The following is an 18,211-nucleotide window of genomic DNA, read 5'->3' as shown; positions in this document are numbered from 1 at the left end:
ACAGTAGGGTATAATGAGTTCTTTAAGGTAAGATGGCGCCTGCCCATTAAGGGCTTTGTAGGCGAGAAGAATAATTTTAAATTCTATCCTGTGTTCTATAGGGAGCCAGTGTAAGGCAGCCAGAACAGGAGTAATGTGGTCCCTTTTCCTAACTCTGGTTAGTACACGAGCCGCAGCATTTTGAATCAGCTGAAGCCACTTGACTGACTTCTTGGTACACCCTGATAATAAAGAGTTACAATAATCCAGCCTTGAAGTAATAAATGCATGGACTAGTTTCTCTGCATCGTTTTGAGGCAAGATATGCCTGATTTTTGCAATGTTACGTAGATGGAAGTAGGTGGTCCTTGAAATTGATGTTATGTGGGCGTTAAAGGATAAATCCTGATCAAATATAACACCAAGATTCCTTACAGTCTCACTGGAGGCCAAATTAATGCCATCCATAGTTAATATATCTTTAGATAATTTGTTTCGTAGATTCTTCGGGACAAGTACAATAACTTCAGTTTTGGTCGTGTTTAACATCAAAAAGTTTAAGGTCATCCACGTTTTTAAGTCCTTGAGGCAGTCTTGAATTTTATTTAGATGATTAATTTCATCAGGCTTGATTGATAAATATAGTTGAGTATCATCCGCATAACAATGAAAGTTTACAGAATGATTCCTTATAATATTGCCTAACGGAAGCATATATAATGTGAACAAAATAGGTCCGAGCACTGAGCCCTGTGGCACTCCATGGCTAACTTTGGTTTGCGTGGAAGATTCATCGTTGACACGTACAAACTGAGAGCGTTCAGATAGATAGGACCTAAACCAGTCTAAAGCAGTTCCCTGTATGCCAACTAAGTGCTCTAGTCTTTGCAATAAGATATCATGGTCGATAGTATCAAATGCAGCACTGAGATCGAGCAAAACAAGAATAGAGACACGTCCCTTGTCAGAAGCTATTTTTGTGGAATACATACTGTGGAATATAAAAAAATAATTGTAGTTCTGCCATGGGAACATAACCATTACACACTGTAAAATATATTAAAATAACCTGCAATAGAAAAAAACATTACACACACAATAAAATACACAAAAAAAGAATGTTAGTGCTGTAGAAGAATCCACATTAGACAGACAATAACATTTACAGAAAACAGAGTTAGTCCTGCAGTGAATGCGTATTCAAACATTGATGTGAATAATTCACAATAAACTATATTTTTGCAAAGAAATAATGTATTATTACCACATTAACAATATATATATATATATGTTGTATATCTGAGAGTTATCGTCAAATTTGCCATATATCCCACTATTATATCTCTTATTAAAATAAAGACAAAATCAGAATTGTGTAAATCATTTGCAGAATACACTATTTGTATTAAATAACATTCCCCAAATATAAAACATGTATCTTTAGTAGTCCAGCATAAAAAGGAATACTACAGATAATTTCGAGTTGTTGTTTTGTTGTCCTTGTTTGTAACCTACTTTCTTTACTGTAAAATACAAAGCACAACAAAACAGCAGGTGGCGATATTCTCCCGTGACACCAAAGAGAAGAAGAGGAAGTATCGCGATACCTCCTTCAACGTGAGTTTGTTTTCTTTGTTGGAGCGGAAAGGAGCTAAGAAGCTAATCTGTCGTTTTTACCGCCTCACAGCAGCAGCTCATCCTTCGTGAATCAACCTAACAGACGGTGTCTCACCTGCACGAAACATCTACAGGTAAGAAATATAATGCGTGTTAGCAGTTAGCTGCCCGCGTGAAGCTGCGGAGCTTTTTTGTAAGGGCGGCCGCGGAGCTAACATGTGGCTAACTGTTAGCGGTTAGCCGTTAGAAAGAAAGACATCAGAAATCAGATTGGTTGCTAGGCAGGTTTAAACATAAACACAGTTTAAGAAGAAACAAAATAAGAAAAACAAGATGTTATATGTTAAGATTATTATTGCAAAGTACTCAGGATAATAGAATATACGCAGTATTGTTATGGAAAATGGAAACGTGTGTAGATACTATGAGTAGCTTGTGTAAAAAAAGTGCCGTTAGCTCCGTTTGGTACATTTGACATGAGTTTTAAATACAAAATAACGCTAACAACCGTTTACACACTGCTGTTTAAAACCATACTAACCATAACATGACCACACGCATGCCCTGGCTCTTAGCGGTAAAACACATCAGCGGTGAGAGAAGTACTCAGTTCTTGTACTTGACTAGAAGTAGAAGTACTCAGTTCTTGTACTTGACTAGAAGTAGAAGTACTCAGATCGTGTACTTGAGTAAAAGTAGAAGTACTCAGTTCTTGTACTTGACTAGAAGTAGAAGTACTCAGATCGTGTACTTGAGTAAAAGTAGAAGTACTCAGATCTTGTACTGGAGTAAAAGTAGAAGTACTCAGATCTTGTACTTGAGTAAAAGTAGAAGTACTCAGATCTTGTACTTGAGTAAAAGTAGAAGTACTCATGTCTTGTACTTGAGTAAAAGTAGAAGTACTCATGTCTTGTACTTGAGTAAAAGTAGAAGTACCAGAGTGTAGGAATACTCTGTTTCAGTAAAAGTCCTGCATTCAAAATGTTCCTCAAGTGAAAGTAGAAAAGTATTCTCATCTAAATATAGTGAAAGACAGTAAAAGTAGTCGTTGTGCAGATTGGTCCATCTCAGAATAATATATATGATATGTTTTATAATGATTGATCATGAAAGTGTTCTCAAAGCTGGTGAAGGTGCAGCTAGTTTGAATGGCTTTGTAGGCTGCAGGGTAGCTGAGAGACAGCAAGCGCATTTCGTGGCATCTGCAGGCAGTGGCAAGTACTTCCGGCATATGCCACAGAGGCCGCTACTCTGTGGTATCTGTGGCAAGTACTTCCGGCATATGCCACAGATGCCACAACTTGCCGAGGCATCTGCCGCTGCTCAACGGGAGTTGCCACAAGATGCCAGAGTAAGAGAAGGTTTACTGTAGCTGCCACTCGCCTTCCGTGGCAAATGCTGCTATTTAAACCCGTATTTATCGTGTAAAATGACGCTGTTTAGGCATGACTTTATCGAACTGATCTGTACACAGGACTGATGATCTGTGCACAGGGTTGGGTTGTAACGGAATACATGTAACGGCGTTACGTAATCAGAATACAAAAATCAAGTAGCCTAATTATATTCAGCTCGCGTTACATTTAGTGGTGCACGATAATTATCGGTTCGATATTAGGAATTATGACGTCATCCCGATAAACCCGATTAAAGTATTAATAGCCCCGATAATATACAATATATTTTTTTGGGTAAAAAAAAGAAGAAAAATACTGCGGTGGATTTGGATGAGGGGCGCTTGTTTTTCACTCGGCTCCTCCCGGTTTGCCAGTACTGTGGTATTAGTGGTTTAGGAAGAGGGGAGTTTTTCACAAATCCAGCGCTCCCTAACTCGTGCCTGGCTGTGACGTAAATGGTGTGCGGCCGTGAAGCCAGGACAGTAAACACTGTCGTCGGTAGTATGGGGCTATTTCAAAGTTTCAGAGTTAGATAGTTCGCTTGCTATTTGTATTAACAAATGCAATGCAGTAGTGCTGGGGGGAAACGATTATTTTGAAATCGGGCGATTATTTTATCGATTAGTCGACTAATCTAACGATTATTTTTCTGTTGTTCGATTCATAAAAAAACGTAACGTATCTCAAATAAATACCAAAAAATTCTTAATAATAGTTTTTTTTGTTCAATGAGCGCCCCAAAACACAACACAGCCGTTAGCTGTTAGCACTCAGAGCTCACAGCTCCTCATATCTGTTCAGAAACTTGACAGAAGTTAAACAAGTACAAACCACAGACTGCCTGTGTCATGGCGAATACAGTCGCTGGTTTATTTATGTCTGTATAGGCCGTTGTTGTGAGTGTGGACGGTCGGAGCATATATAACGTTAGCTTAGCCAAGCTACATTTAGAAAACACGCATTCTAAAGGGTGTTTCTCTGCCGTCTGTCTGCAGACTTGTCAAAGCATTAATTCATGGTTCTTACTAACCGGTATCAGTGTGTTGTTACTTCGGCATCATTTTGAAACGTGGATTACAATTAAATCACGGTCAAATATGTTCATCTTGTTGTAGTTGTAGCCCCTTGCCAGCGATTCTCTCTCTAGTTTAGCATACTCAGCCCGACTCAGTCTGGTTGTTCCTGGCCCTAGAACCACGATTTAGTCGGGCCAGAAAAAAGGTGAAAAAGTAGCCCCGGGCCAAAACTAGGCCAAGTGGAAGCGCAACCTAAAACGGGCCCCGCACGGCTCGGCACGCTTAAAGCGAGCTACCCGCTGCAGTGGAAACGCGCCATAAGCTGACTAACGTTAGTCTAATGTTATGTTTGACTCGTAAAGGACCACAACATGAGTTAGCTCTCGGTGCGGTTAGTTCGTTCCGGGTTAGTAGCGGCTAGATAGCGGCTAGATAGCGGTGTACTGCAGACGTAAACTAGCTACCATTCCAGCCAACATTAAATGCTGACAAACGTTAACTAACACACAGCTGGCGCCGCTAGCTAGGTAGCTAACATTAACTACTAACCAACCAAGCACAAACAAACCGCACGGAGAGCTGTAAGATAGTTAGCACTACCGAAGTGCACAGAACTCAAGCTGCACAACACACTACACAAACGTGGAATTAATTTAGCCAAAGTTAGTACTTACTTGTCATTGTTCGCTTCACGAGAGACAAGGGGGTGCCTCCGCTTTAAATGCTCCAACATAGCTAGTGTGGTATGCCAACTCCATTTGGCAAAGACTGCAAGTAACAATGCCTTTGCGTTTTGGACTACATTTAAAATATTCCCATGCTTTTGAAGACCTCGGGCGAGATGTTTTCGTTTGAGGGGCTTCGTGCGCAATCCTGTGAGGAGGAGGTGGTAGCCGTTTCAGTCTCCATTGTGTTTGAAGTGCGATTGCGAACTGCTTGTTGCTTTGGGCGACCCACGTGTGTGTGGCGATGCGTCGACGAGGAAATCTGTCGTCGACGAGATTTTGAAGTCGACGTGTCACTACAGCACTACAATGCAGAAGTTCCACGAGGAGGGAGAAAGGCAACGAGCTATAATACTTCCAACCTGATTAGTCACCTGAAACATCGCCATCGCTACGACGGTGTGTTAAAAGCGTACGAAGACGCCTGCGCTGCTAAACTAGCGGCGCATCCAAAGCCAGCTGCAAAGGCACCGGGGCTTTTACCTATCCACGAGGCTTTTGGAAAAGGCACTTTATTTGGGAAAATAAATATGGTCACTTTGAAGAGTCCAAACTGTTGCTGGCTTTGTTTAGTTCATAGTAGTAACGCTCATGTCATCTGCTCACGACTAGTCTTTGTTTTACCACCAGGTGTGCAAAAACTACAGGTACATTTGATATATATATTATATTATTATCGGTATCGGTCTTGAGAAGCAGGAAGTTATCGGTATCGGTTTCAAAAAACCAATATCGTGCATCCCTAGTTACATGTGAAAAGCAACTAATCTGATTACAGTTGCTTTGGTAAACCTGAAGTGAATACTTTTTGAATACTTATTGGAATTATTGGTGGAAAAGTTTCCTCACAAAATGTTTCCTAATATTCATTAGCGGCAGAACTGTGTGCACAGCGCAGCAGCATGTCTGAGGCCCCGCCCCCGCACGCAGATGAGAGAGATCTCGTTTTAAATATTGAAAGTTAGAAACGGAGATGGTTCGATAAAACGTGCAAGATAACGTTTATGTAGCATTTCTTTATTGTCGAAATGATGACAAATGATCAAATGAAAGTGAATGGCCTGCTGCCGCTGAAGGCATGCGGCAAATATAAGTCCTTTGCCTAATTTATAAAGTAAACCTTAGCATCTCAGTAGCAGTGGCAACGGCAATCAGTTACAGCTGCCCTAAGTCTGTAGCCAAGTCTAATAACACCAGTGCACACGTTGCTGTGTCCATACATGTATTTATTTGTTAATTATTTGTCTAGTCATCATACACCTGGTTTATCGTAGCAAGCAGTGGAAACTCCCCTCAAGAAGCGACAATTGCCAAGGGCGTTGCACTCGCCAATATTTCATCATAAATATAGCACGTTTGTTTATTTTAGCAAACCATTCTCCAAGTAAAATTGAATAGAAATGATAATGTTTAATCTTTTTGAAAAATAGAGATCGCACATCAGTCCTGTGCACAGATCATCAGTCCTGTGTAGATCAGTTCGATAAAGTCGTGCCTAAACAGCGTCATTTTACACGATAAATACGGGTTTAAATAGCAGCGTTTGCCACGGAAGGCGAGTGGCAGCTACAGTACACCTTCTCTTACTCTGGCATCTTGTGGCAACTCCCGTTGAGCAGCGGCAGATGCCTCGGCAAGTTGTGGCATCTGTGGCGTATGCCGGAAGTACTTGCCACTGCCTGCAGATGCCAGGCCCTACTGGGTAGCTTGTGAATTTACTCTACACAGTATTTGAAGTTTTAAATTGGCTCCACATTGACCAAATACAATACTAAATGCTAAACATACTGTATATGTAATCACTCAGTACTTCATGTAACACGGTGTTGTGACATCTATCTTTTGCTTTTTGGGTTCCTTTTTCATTGTTGCAAATATTAGTATAATAATGTTATAAAATGTAAAAAGAAGTCTGGCAAATGATCTTAAATGATCCCCTCTTAACGCAGTGATCACCTGAGTCATCTCCATGGCCCTAAGACGAGGACACATCCGGTACCTGAAGGTAAGTCCATCAATCAGGTAGAAGTGTGTGTCCTTGAGGTGTGTGTTGTGTATTAAACTTATCTGTGTTTAAGGTGTGTGAGGTGCAGTCGTCTCAGAGTGACATCAGAGACGGTCAGCACATCCCGAAAGGAGGAGCTGGAAAGGTGAGTGCTGGCTTCTGATTGGCTGAACTGTATTCACTATCACATGTGCAGTCACCTTTTTAAGGAACACTATACCAACATGTGTGTATATGATAATATTGTTTTTTCTTCACAATATGTTTATTTGTATTTTCTTATTAACAAAAACCATGTACATCACTGACGCATACACGCATACACACACCCTCAACTTGCACCAGTATTAAAAGCATAGACCTACAAATCAAATGAAACAAAAATAATTTCACAGTTTCCTTTCAGAGGCAGTTCCCATCCCTCATCTGAACAAAGTCCTTCCTCCGCTTGCCCTTAGCGATGTGTGTCAGTCTTTCTAGAGTCTAGACCAACACTACCAGACATGATAACATTGTGTGTGTGTCTCAGGAGCTGTATGATAACGGCTACAGCGAGCAGATGATGGAGGACGACGACTCGAAGACGAACCTGATTGTGAACTACCTGCCGCAGAGCATGAGTCAGGACGAGCTGCGCAGCCTGTTCAGCAGCGTGGGAGACGTAGAGTCTGCCAAACTGATCCGAGACAAAGTGGCAGGTAACCCTGACAGTACGTCTCATAAAACACATTTACTACATTTACACTACAATTGTACAATGAAAGAGTGGTGCACGGATGAGGTATTTCTGTGTTGGTCCCTGAAGGCAGCATCTCCCTGGTCCAATGGGATCTCCATGTGATTTTGGATTATATGTCAGAAAATAATCTCTGTCAAACAAACGTACTTTTAGTTCAGCAGGATAATCTCCACATGTTAACACCACTTAATGATTTCTGAAGTAAAAAGCTAATGTTGGGCTATAAAGGAACTACAGCACGGTCACATGACTTCACGTCACCACCACTAAGCTAAAGGAGGCTAATGTTGGGTTATAAAGGAACTACAGCACGGTCACATGATTTCACGTCACCACCGCTAAGCTAAAGGCGGCTAATGTTGGGCTATAAAGGAACTACAGCACGGTCACATGACTTCACGTCACCACCGCTAAGCTAAAGGTGGCTAATGTTGGGCTATAAAGGAACTACAGCACGGTCACATGACTTCACGTCACCACCGCTAAGCTAAAGGCGGCTAATGTTGGGCTATAAAGGAACTACAGCACGGTCACATGACTTCACGTCACCACCGCTAAGCTAAAGGTGGCTAATGTTGGGCTATAAAGGAACTACAGCACGGTCACATGACTTCACGTCATCACCGCTAAGCTAAAGGTGGCTAATGTTGGGCTATAAAGTAACTACAGCACGGTCACATGACTTCACGTCTCCACCGCTAAGCTAAAGGAGGCTAATGTTGGGCTATAAAGGAACTACAGCACGGTCACATGACTTCACGTCACCACCGCTAAGCTAAAGGTGGCTAATGTGGGGCTATAAAGGAACTACAGCACGGTCACATGACTTCACGTCACCACCGCTAAGCTAAAGGAGGCTAATGTTGGGCTATAAAGGAACTACAGCACGGTCACATGACTTCACGTCACCACCGCTAAGCTAAAGGTGGCTAATGTTGGGCTATAAAGGAACTACAGCACGGTTACATGACTTCACGTCACCACAGCTAAGCTAAAGGTGGCTAATGTTGGGCTATAGAGGAACTACAGCACGGTCACATGACTTCACGTCACCACCGCTAAGCTAAAGGAGGCTAATGTTGGGCTATAAAGGAACTACAGCACGGTCACATGACTTCACGTCTCCACCGCTAAGCTAAAGGAGGCTAATGTTGGCCGTGATGGCGTTCAGTCGTCTCATTTAGACACTTGTTAGCAACCTCCGTTTTTCACCAGTGGGGTATTTACTGACGTATTTTATGTCGTAGAACAGAACGTTAAAATCTCTTCAGCTTGTGTTAACCACAGACCTTATTTCAGGATGACAACCAAAAACATATTGAGAAAACCCATTGACCAGAGAACAGGAAGTGAGGAAATGTCAGGGGTTTAAGACTCATTCCTGCACCACTCGATATTACTCATGAGTATTTGTAATGATGCTACTGCAGAACTGAGATAAGGTTTGACTTTGACTATTTCAAGGGCTTCAGTTCTGATTTATTGTACTTTTATAACAAGTTATAATTAGGTGAATGCTACTTCCTGGTACTGCTTTGTAGATTTAGTAGTATTATCAGCAGTAATTCTAGTTGAAGTAATATCTTGAGTATTTCCTGTGTACTCTTTTCTTTCCGGTTTTGAATTTTCTTTTCTTCTTTTTTGATGTTTATTGATGATTTTTAAACGTTTTGTTTTTAATACAATCTCATTGTAATTTTTGAAAGACAATGCTGTAATATTTTTTTGTTTTTATTAATCTGAATATTTTTTTCCTGCACTGTTGTAATGTTTTTTTTACTTTTCACACCAGGTTGAATAACAACAGTGTTTGTCAGGTATCTGAGGGTGCTAATCAGGGCTGGGCAATATGTGGATCAATACTCTGTGACATAACAGGTTTTCTTATCATAACGCCCAGCCCATAATGTCTGTTTTTATTATTTTAACTGAAATGTTTGAATTATGTTTTCACCTGTTTTTTATTTTTCAGGCTTTGCAAATGTCTGTAAACCCTAAACAATGAATGTCCTGATCTTTTTTTATTCTGAATAAGTAGAGGAAACTTATCATTAGATTTATGCACCGAGATTTTCCTCGGAGTGAGTGCTCCTGTTCAAAGGTCATTACCTCTGATATCACGAATTATATGGTAACTGGAATATTAGTCAAAAGAATCGCATATTGCACCCAAGCCCCCAGGAAGTGCGCCGGACTCTGTGCCCAATATCCGTCGTGTCCAAACGGCGGTATTGCAACTTCCGTATCAGTCCGTGACGTCACCCGGCCCAAAAATACTTTTCCCCATTGACTAACATGGAGAAAGAGACGCCTGTAAATCAGAGGATCATTTTCTAAAAACTAAATAAACTACCCAGTATGAACTTTGTTATATCCCTTATTATAATAATTCGGTCCTTAAAGTTGTAAAATGCACTAAAAGCCGAATCTAGATTTATTTCTCTCTCCATTCATTCTACTGAGCCGAGAGGGGGCGGGTCTTAAGGGGCACATACGGGTTCTTCTGCTCTGACAGCCAGGCATGCTGGGTAATCTGTGACGTTTCGCTCTCTCAAAAGTCGGGCCATTTTGTCCTCATGCGTCAGTGAGCAGCTCTCATAGGAAAGAACGAGACCCCGCCTCCCACGCTGTATCCAGTTCTTATCATCCATGAGCCGCACCCCTAGCGTTTTTGTAAATGAAGTCCAATCATCGTTGTATTTTAACTAGGGCTGTCAGTCGATTAAAATATTTAATCGCGATTAATCGCACATTTTGTATCTGTTCTAAATGTACCTGAGAGGAATATTTTTCAAGTTTTTAATACTCTTATCAACATATGAGTGGACAAATATTCTAATGTTTATTATCATTTGAACAATGACAAATATTCTCATGAATATTAAACACAACAACCTGGAACCTCTCTCATACAATACTGTGTGTGTGTGTGTGTGTGTGTGTGTGTGTGTGTGTGTGTGTGTGTGTGTGTGTGTGTGTGTGTGTGTGTGTGTGTGTGTGTGTGTGTGTGTGTGTGTGTGTGTGTGTGTGTGTGTGTGTGTTCTATGTGCAACTCAAGGCATATGCTCGAACGGGAGCTGCCTGGACGCTGCAATCATGTTGCGCGCTGAGTGTGCTGACTTTTCGTACAATGTCCCACTGTCTGGCTTCCTGCATAAAGTCAAGTGCTCGGCGCAGTTGTGGCGAAATGTCGCTCCTCTGTTTTCATTTAAACAGCTCCATATCCGTTAGCGCAGCTAGCTAGCACCAGATGCTAACAACAACAATGCACGTAAGGTCTCTCTCTCTCGCTCGCTCGGGCCACACATACACACACCCTCCCGGTCCTCCCAACAGCCAGTCGGTGCCTGCCGGTGAGCGTGGAAGTGTGGTCTGCCACAAGCGGGCGGCAGGAGCGGGGCTGTCAGCATCAGCTTGTAGATGGTATTTTAAACTCAATGCGCTCTGAAACTACGGGGCGGCCGAGGAAAAAAAAATACACATGCGTTAATCGCGTTAAAATAATTAGTGGCGTTATTTTTTTTTTGCGTTAACGCGTTGTTAACGCGGTAACTTGACAGCCCTAATTTTAACCTTTATTGACACAAAGATCCGCAGCGCTGTGATTGGTCGCTCTTAACGAGGGGAGGTCTCACTCTGAGGAAATATTCAGTGTTTGAAGTTTTCTCTGTTTATTTAGAAGATTTTAATGTTCTTACTTTTTCAAAACCTGTACTTTTTTTCACAGTTTCTTTTATTGTCGTTTTGTGAATATCCAGAGTGTGGCGGCTGAAACGCAGACAGTTTTATTATTTTATTTTGTTGTTTTCCTTTGTGTTTCTCTAGGCCACAGTTTAGGTTACGGCTTTGTTAACTTTGTTAACGCTAATGATGCAGAGAGGGCTATCAGTACGCTCAATGGCCTGAGGCTACAGTCTAAAACTATCAAGGTAAAGATCCCAGGAGCTCTTTGATTTTCTGTCTCACCTGAACGATGTGTTATGTTCCCGGACACTAGAGGGCGCTCTCCACTGTATGACGGATGAAGGTATTTTTGAAAACACTGATGTCATTGTTTTTTTTGTTGTTTTTTTTGTTATGGACACATGTTGACACTGAATCTGTGAGTTTCTTCAGTTCAGAGTGACAATGTGCCAGACTTTCATTTTCATAAATTAATGCTTTTATTTTGAACAACCTGGATGCTTTTTTGTTTTTGTATTTAATTTGGGATTTTTTTTTAATATTTCAATTTTTTCACATTGAATATTTAAACACCAATTAAAAAATATCTGTTTGTTTTTAAAAAATGTTTTTTTAAGATGGATGTAACTGTATATTTAATTTGGTAAAATGTTGATTATTTTTGATTTGAGTGAGTTTGTGAATGCGGCACGCTGAGATGCTTCCTGTCTCCTCTGCAGGTTTCCTTCGCCCGGCCGAGTTCAGACACGATTAAAGACGCAAACCTTTACATCAGCGGGCTGCCGAGGACGCTGAGTCAGCCCGACCTGGAGGACATGTTCAGCCGCTTCGGACACATCATCAACTCCAGGGTGCTCGTGGACCAAGCCTCCGGTAATAACCACCGTTAATAATCTTAGTTTAGTGCATTCAATGGAGAAATGTCCATCCTAGCCTCTCAAATCGATAAATTAACTTATCATAGGTTATGATTGGTAATGACTGCTATCATATCATAACCCTAACCCTAGAAATATGTCAGAAATTAAGCCCAATATTGTCAAAAACACTGAAAATTGTGAAAATGTCCATCCTAGCCAACCACTCAATAAGTTGACTTATCATAGCAGTCATAACCTATCCTATCGTAACCCTTACTGTGAGAAATGTCCGATATTAAGCCCCAAAAGACTGTAAAATGTCCATCATTGCAGTCATAAAGCGCGTTCACACCGGAGTACTTTTCCCGTTTGGTTCCGTTAGTACCTCTTATGTCGCGTTCACACCAAAAAAAGAACTTAGTGCCGGGAACTTTTACCCCCATTTTTAGTGCCTGCTAGAGAGACTCCCATTAACTGAGTTTTAAACATCAGCATATCCGGTCCTAGTCCGGTAATTACCTGCTAACGGAAACTCTGCTACACAATTCTTATTATTATTATTAATGAAACATGACCGGTAAGTTTCAAATTTGTCCGGTAAAGTAAATTCTGTCCGGACATTTGCCCGGCGAGAAAAAATCCTAGCGGAAACCCTGGCACCAACGCAGAGAGACTAACTTATGGCAACACAAAATAAAACATGGGAACGCTGGAGATGAGGAGGTGTCGGCGTTCTGGCGATTTACTCGGAAGGCTTCAGTAGAAGCTGCTGGGAGTCCCAGCAGCTTCTACTGAAGCCAGTCCCCGACTTCGGGTGGCAGTATACGCCGTGAAGTTGTTTGCGGCCTGCCAGTAAACCCAAAGCAGAAGAAGAAGAAGTGACGTCAGCGGCATCATTTGCCTAATCCACCCCCAGGGAAATTATTCCGGTGTGAACGCGATCTGTACTTAGTGCCATGGGGGTACTAAGTGCTTGGTGTGAAAGTGGCTAGAGCCTATCCTATTGGAAACCTAACCCTAGAAACATTTCAGAAATGTAGCCAAAAAAGATGGAAAATGGGGAAAGATGTCTCGTCATTCTAAAACCCAAAGATATTGACTCTGTTTTCAAGACATTAACCAAATTGATGAATATTATTCTACTGTTGACCATCATATGAATCATTTGAATTAGTGTTGCTGTGTATGAAAAAAGCCAGAAAATAGGCCCAAAAATGGTTGAATAAGTCAGGAAATAGTGAAACGGTCCATATTAGCTTCTCAAAGTTCAAGTCTGTCTTTAAATGTCTTGTTTTGTTCGTCTGAAACCCAAAGAGCAAAACAAATACAGCATTTGTTATATATTTGAGAAAACAGCATTTTAAAGGATTTTTGCATGAAATATTAATGATTTGTTGTGAAAATAGTTTCCACTGTCCAGTTTATAGTATTTTTCTATCAAGTTTAAATGACAAGTTGATTTATTGGAGCAGTAAAAGAAAAATGTCAGAAAATGTGCACACGATTGTCAAATGTGTTTAAATGTCCAAAGATATTGACTCCGGCAGTGGCTCAGTCAGTAGGGGCTTGGACTGGGAGCTGTAGGGTTGCCGGTTCAAGCCCCCGACCAGACCTAAAATATGGAGTGTGGACTGCTACTTGGAGAGGTCCCAGTTCACCTCCTGGTGGTGCTCTTGAGCAAGGCACCGGACACCCCCCTCACTCCAATTGCTCCCCGGGTGCTGTACAATAGCTGTGGCTCCTAGTACTATACTCCCAATTACGAATTATCGTTCAAAAAGAGTAAATATCTCATCTTTAAAAGTATTAAGACTGTATTTCCCAGTCACGTGACCACCCTCACTCACCTCTGCTCTGATTGGCTGTCCAGGTTTGTCTCGGGGAGTCGCATTCATCCGATTCGATAAGAGGTCGGAGGCCGAGGACGCCGTCAAACACCTGAACGGCCACACGCCGCCCGGCACCTCTGAGCCAATCACAGTCAAGTTCGCTGCCAACCCCAATCAGGCCAGGAACTCCCAGATGATGTCACAGATGTACCACGGCCAATCACGGCGCTTCGGAGGGCCGGTGCATCACCAGCAGCAGAGATTCAGGTAGACAGTGAATCAATGTAATCAGATTACTGAGGAGCTAGCTTTAGCTCTGAATGTAAAGGGAACCTGTCTGTCAGTTATTCTCTGACCCTAACCCTAACCTCTCTAACCCTAATGCTAACCTCTCTAACCCTGATGCTAACCTCTCTAACCCTGATGCTAACCTCTCTAACCCTGATGCTAACCTCTCTAACCCTGATGCTAACCTCTCTAACACTAATGCTAACCACTCTAACCCTGATGCTAACCTCTCTAACCCTGATGCTAACCTCTCTAACACTAATGCTAACCTCTCTAACACTAATGCTAGCCTCTCTAACACTAATGCTAGCCTCTCTAACACTAATGCTAACCACTCTAACCCTGATGCTAACCTCTAACACTGATGCTAACCTCTCTAACACTAATGCTAACCTCTCTAACCCTGATGCTAACCTCTAACACTAATGCTAACCTCTAACACTAATGCTAACCTCTAACACTAATGCTAACCTCTCTAACCCTGATGCTAACCTCTCTAACCCTGATGCTAACCTCTCTAACCCTGATGCTAACCTCTCTAACCCTGATGCTAACCTCTCTAACCCTGATGCTAACCTCTCTAACCCTGATGCTAACCTCTCTAACCCTGATGCTAACCTCTCTAACCCTGATGCTAACCTCTCTAATCCTGATGCTAACCTCTCTAACCCTGATGCTAACCTCTCTAATGCTAACCTCTCTAACCCTGATGCTAACCTCTCTAACCCTAATGCTAACCTCTCTAACCCTGATGCTAACCTCTCTAACCCTAATGCTAACCTCTCTAACCCTGATGCTAACCTCTCTAATGCTAACCTCTCTAACCCTGATGCTAACTTCTCTAACCCTGATGCTAACCTCTCTAACCCTGATGCTAACCTCTCTAACCCTAATGCTAACCTCTCTAACCCTGATGCTAACCTCTCTAACCCTAATGCTAACCTCTCTAACCCTGATGCTAACCTCTCTAATGCTAACCTCTCTAACCCTGATGCTAACTTCTCTAACCCTGATGCTAACTTCTCTAACCCTGATGCTAACTTCTCTAACCCTGATGCTAACTTCTCTAACCCTGATGCTAACCTCTCTAACACTAATGCTAACCTCTCTAACCCTAACCTCTCTAACCCTGATGCTAATCTCTCTAACTCTAACCCTGATGCTAACCTCTCTAACCCTAATGCTAACCTCTCTAACCCTGATGCTAACCTCTCTAATGCTAACCTCTCTAACCCTGATGCTAACTTCTCTAACCCTAACCTCTCTAACCCTAATGCTAGCCTCTCTAACACTAATGCTAACCTCTAACACTAATGCTAACCTCTCTAACACTAAAGTTTACATCTACAACCCTAAAGCTCACCTTTAAATCTAATGCTAACCTCTCACATGTAAATAAAGTAATCTAATGTCAGGTAGCTTAATATCTCAAACTTGTTCACATCGTGATTAAACAATGTCCTGCTCGCCTTAAAAAACTCACTTCCTGTTCTCCTCCAGGTTTTCTCCAATGAGCGTTGACCACATGGGTGGCGGAGGAGGCGGAGTCTCGGGCAACCCCTCCGCCGGTTGGTGCATCTTCATCTACAACCTGGGCCAGGACGCGGACGAGGCCATCCTCTGGCAGATGTTCGGACCTTTCGGCGCCGTCAACAACGTGAAGGTGATCCGAGATTTCAACACCAACAAGTGCAAAGGCTTCGGCTTCGTCACCATGACAAACTACGAGGAGGCGGCCATGGCCATCCACAGCCTGAACGGATACCGGCTGGGAGACAAAGTCCTGCAGGTGTCCTTCAAGACCAGCAAGGGCCATAAGTAGAGGGGGCTGTAGGGGGTGGGGTTGGAGAGAGGGGCGGGGCTTGGTGAGAGGGAGGGGCTAAATCCTACAGAGAGAGGAGGAGGAGGAATTTAGTCCTGCAGAGAGAGGGGTGTGGCTAATTCCTGCAGAGAGAAGGGTGGAGCTTAGTCCTGCAGAGAGTGAAGGGTGTGGCTAATTCCTGCAGAGAGAAGGGGGGGGAGCTTAGTCCTGCAGAGAGAGATGGGGTGGGGCTAAATCCTGCCGAGAGAGGAGGAGGAGCTTAGTCCTGCAGAGAGAGATGGGGTGGGGCTAAATCCTGCAGAGAGATGGGGAGGGGCTAAATCCTGCAGAGAGAAGAGGAGGAGCTTAGTCCTGCAGAGAGAGATGGGGTGGGGCTAAATCCTGCAGAGAGAAGAGGAGGAGCTTAGTCCTGCAGAGAGAGATGGGGTGGGGCTAAATCCTGCAGAGAGAAGGGGAGGAGCTTAGTCCTGCAGAGAGAGAGATGGGGTGGGGCTAAATCCTGCAGAGAGAAGAGGAGGAGCTTAGTCCTGCAGAGAGAGATGGGGTGGGGCTAAATCCTGCAGAGAGAAGGGGAGGAGCTTAGTCCTGCAGAGAGAGATGGGGTGGGGCTAAATCCTGCAGAGAGAGATGGGGTGGGGCTAAATCCTGCAGAGAGAAGGGGAGGAGCTTAGTCCTGCAGAGAGAGAGATGGGGTGGGGCTAAATCCTGCAGAGAGAAGAGGAGGAGCTTAGTCCTGCAGAGAGAGATGGGGTGGGGCTAAATCCTGCAGAGAGAAGGGGAGGAGCTTAGTCCTGCAGAGAGAGATGGGGTGGGGCTAAATCCTGCAGAGAGAAGGGGAGGAGCTTAGTCCTGCAGAGAGAGATGGGGTGGGGCTAAATCCTGCAGAGAGAAGGGGAGGAGCTTAGTCCTGCAGAGAGAGATGGGGTGGGGCTAAATCCTGCAGAGAGAAGGGGAGGAGCTTAGTCCTGCAGAGAGTTAGTAAAAAAAGAAGTATGTGAAAAATATTTAGTTTTTCAGTTGAGCCAAATGTTTCTTTGTCTAAATGTGAATACAAGTTTTGTTTTTTCCCAGCATGCCCAGTTGAAAATATTTCAGACTTTTCTTTCTTTTCTTTTTTTTTACATTTGAAGTGAAGCAGTCAGTCATTTAGTTTTGATGTAAACACACTGAGGTTGTCCTCTCTTTGAAAAGAAAACAGCTATATATAAATATATGATTATAGCTGAATGTCAGTTTAAGTCGCTCACAGATTTTATTTCATATTTTTATAAATGGCTCTCGGGTAAAAACCCACCTGATGTTCAGACGCCATTTTTACCTGTATTTTTGTTTTTATTTTTAATTTGTATTCTGCTGTTGGATTGCAGCTCTGTGATGTTGGACTGTTTATTCAATAAAAAAATCTGCTTATGCAAAAACAATGTGAAGTGTTGTCCTCTTTTTCGGAGAAACCCGTTCAAAAAGGTCCGCCCACATAACCCCCATACTTGCCCAACTCCACGGGCTCCCGGTCCACGACAGGATCCAGTTCAGGGTTCTGCTCCTGACTCACAAAGCCCCGAGTACCTCTGTGACCTCATCCGTACCCAGGCTCTCTCTCTCCGCTCCAGCTCTGTTCTTTACATCCCCCGCACACGTCTCCGGACAATGGGAGACCGAGGGTGTTTCTCAATATCGAGGACGCTTCCTTTGTAGGACATGTCTTCCGAGGCAAGAATCCTTCCTATTCTCGGAAAACGAAGAACGGTGGAACAGGCTAACAGGTGTGCGTCATATGCGAGGCCCCGCCTTAAATGGAGCGCGATTTCCGCCAAAGATTTGGGAAATTGGTCCGTGCGCAAAGCATTGTGGGGATTTTAAGATCGCGGAGGATACACATGTGCAGCCTCCAAATTTCCGGCAACAAAGGACGCCGGCCTCGGTAGATTTCCAAGTATGCTGGACATTGGAACAGTCCTTCTGCGACACTCGATGACGTAGTATCCTTGAAATAGTGGCTCTGGAGCATCCTTCCTCGACATTGAGAAACACCCCGAGCCTTCTGCTCGTTCGCCCCGCGCCTCTGGAACTCCCTCCCAGATCAGCTCAGATCCGTCCCTTCCACAGAGGTCTTCAAAACCGGCCTTAGACCCTCTTCTTTCGGCAGGCCTTCCAGTAAACCTTTATCATGGAACTCCTGGAGTACTGCCATTTTTATCGTTATCTCTGACTTTAAATGTTAACTTTTTATCTATTAAATTTGATCAGTGT

The 18,211-nt window shown here is 43.0% G+C and overlaps 1 protein-coding gene across 2 annotated transcripts; it reads left to right on the top strand.

Moving 5' to 3' along the window:
- The first annotated feature begins 1,573 nt into the window (after positions 1 to 1,573).
- LOC117546141 (ELAV-like protein 1) lies at positions 1,574 to 17,382 on the top strand. 2 transcript variants are annotated; one of them, XM_034216258.1, is made up of 8 exons: positions 1,574 to 1,730; positions 6,684 to 6,739; positions 6,813 to 6,884; positions 7,269 to 7,449; positions 11,304 to 11,407; positions 11,882 to 12,035; positions 13,893 to 14,118; positions 15,640 to 17,382. In XM_034216258.1, the coding sequence occupies exons 2-8, from the start codon at positions 6,704 to 6,706 to the stop codon at positions 15,959 to 15,961; spliced, it is 1,095 nt and encodes a 364-aa protein (XP_034072149.1). In that variant the 5' UTR covers positions 1,574 to 1,730; positions 6,684 to 6,703; the 3' UTR covers positions 15,962 to 17,382. The 2 variants fall into 2 exon arrangements, with proteins under 2 accessions (XP_034072149.1, XP_034072160.1); XM_034216269.1 differs by having other exon boundaries at positions 7,269 to 7,437; positions 15,640 to 15,961.
- The last annotated feature ends 829 nt before the right edge of the window (positions 17,383 to 18,211 follow it).

Source organism: Gymnodraco acuticeps, unplaced genomic scaffold (assembly GCF_902827175.1).
Source record: "Gymnodraco acuticeps unplaced genomic scaffold, fGymAcu1.1, whole genome shotgun sequence".
NCBI lineage: Eukaryota > Metazoa > Chordata > Actinopteri > Perciformes > Bathydraconidae > Gymnodraco > Gymnodraco acuticeps.
Note: the sequence above shows the minus strand (reverse complement) of the source record. Positions and strands in the feature narration are given on the sequence as shown.

What these genes read in the sequence shown, in the direction of transcription:
- LOC117546141 (XM_034216258.1), top strand. Translation starts at nt 6,704, where the DNA reads ATGGCCCTAAGACGAGGACACATCCGGTACCTGAAG. An exon ending in CGAAAGGAGGAGCTGGAAAG is followed by an intron (nt 6,885 to 7,268) that starts GTGAGTGCTGGC and finishes TGTGTGTCTCAG; the next exon opens with GAGCTGTATGATAACGGCTA. An exon ending in TACAGTCTAAAACTATCAAG is followed by an intron (nt 11,408 to 11,881) that starts GTAAAGATCCCA and finishes TCTCCTCTGCAG; the next exon opens with GTTTCCTTCGCCCGGCCGAG.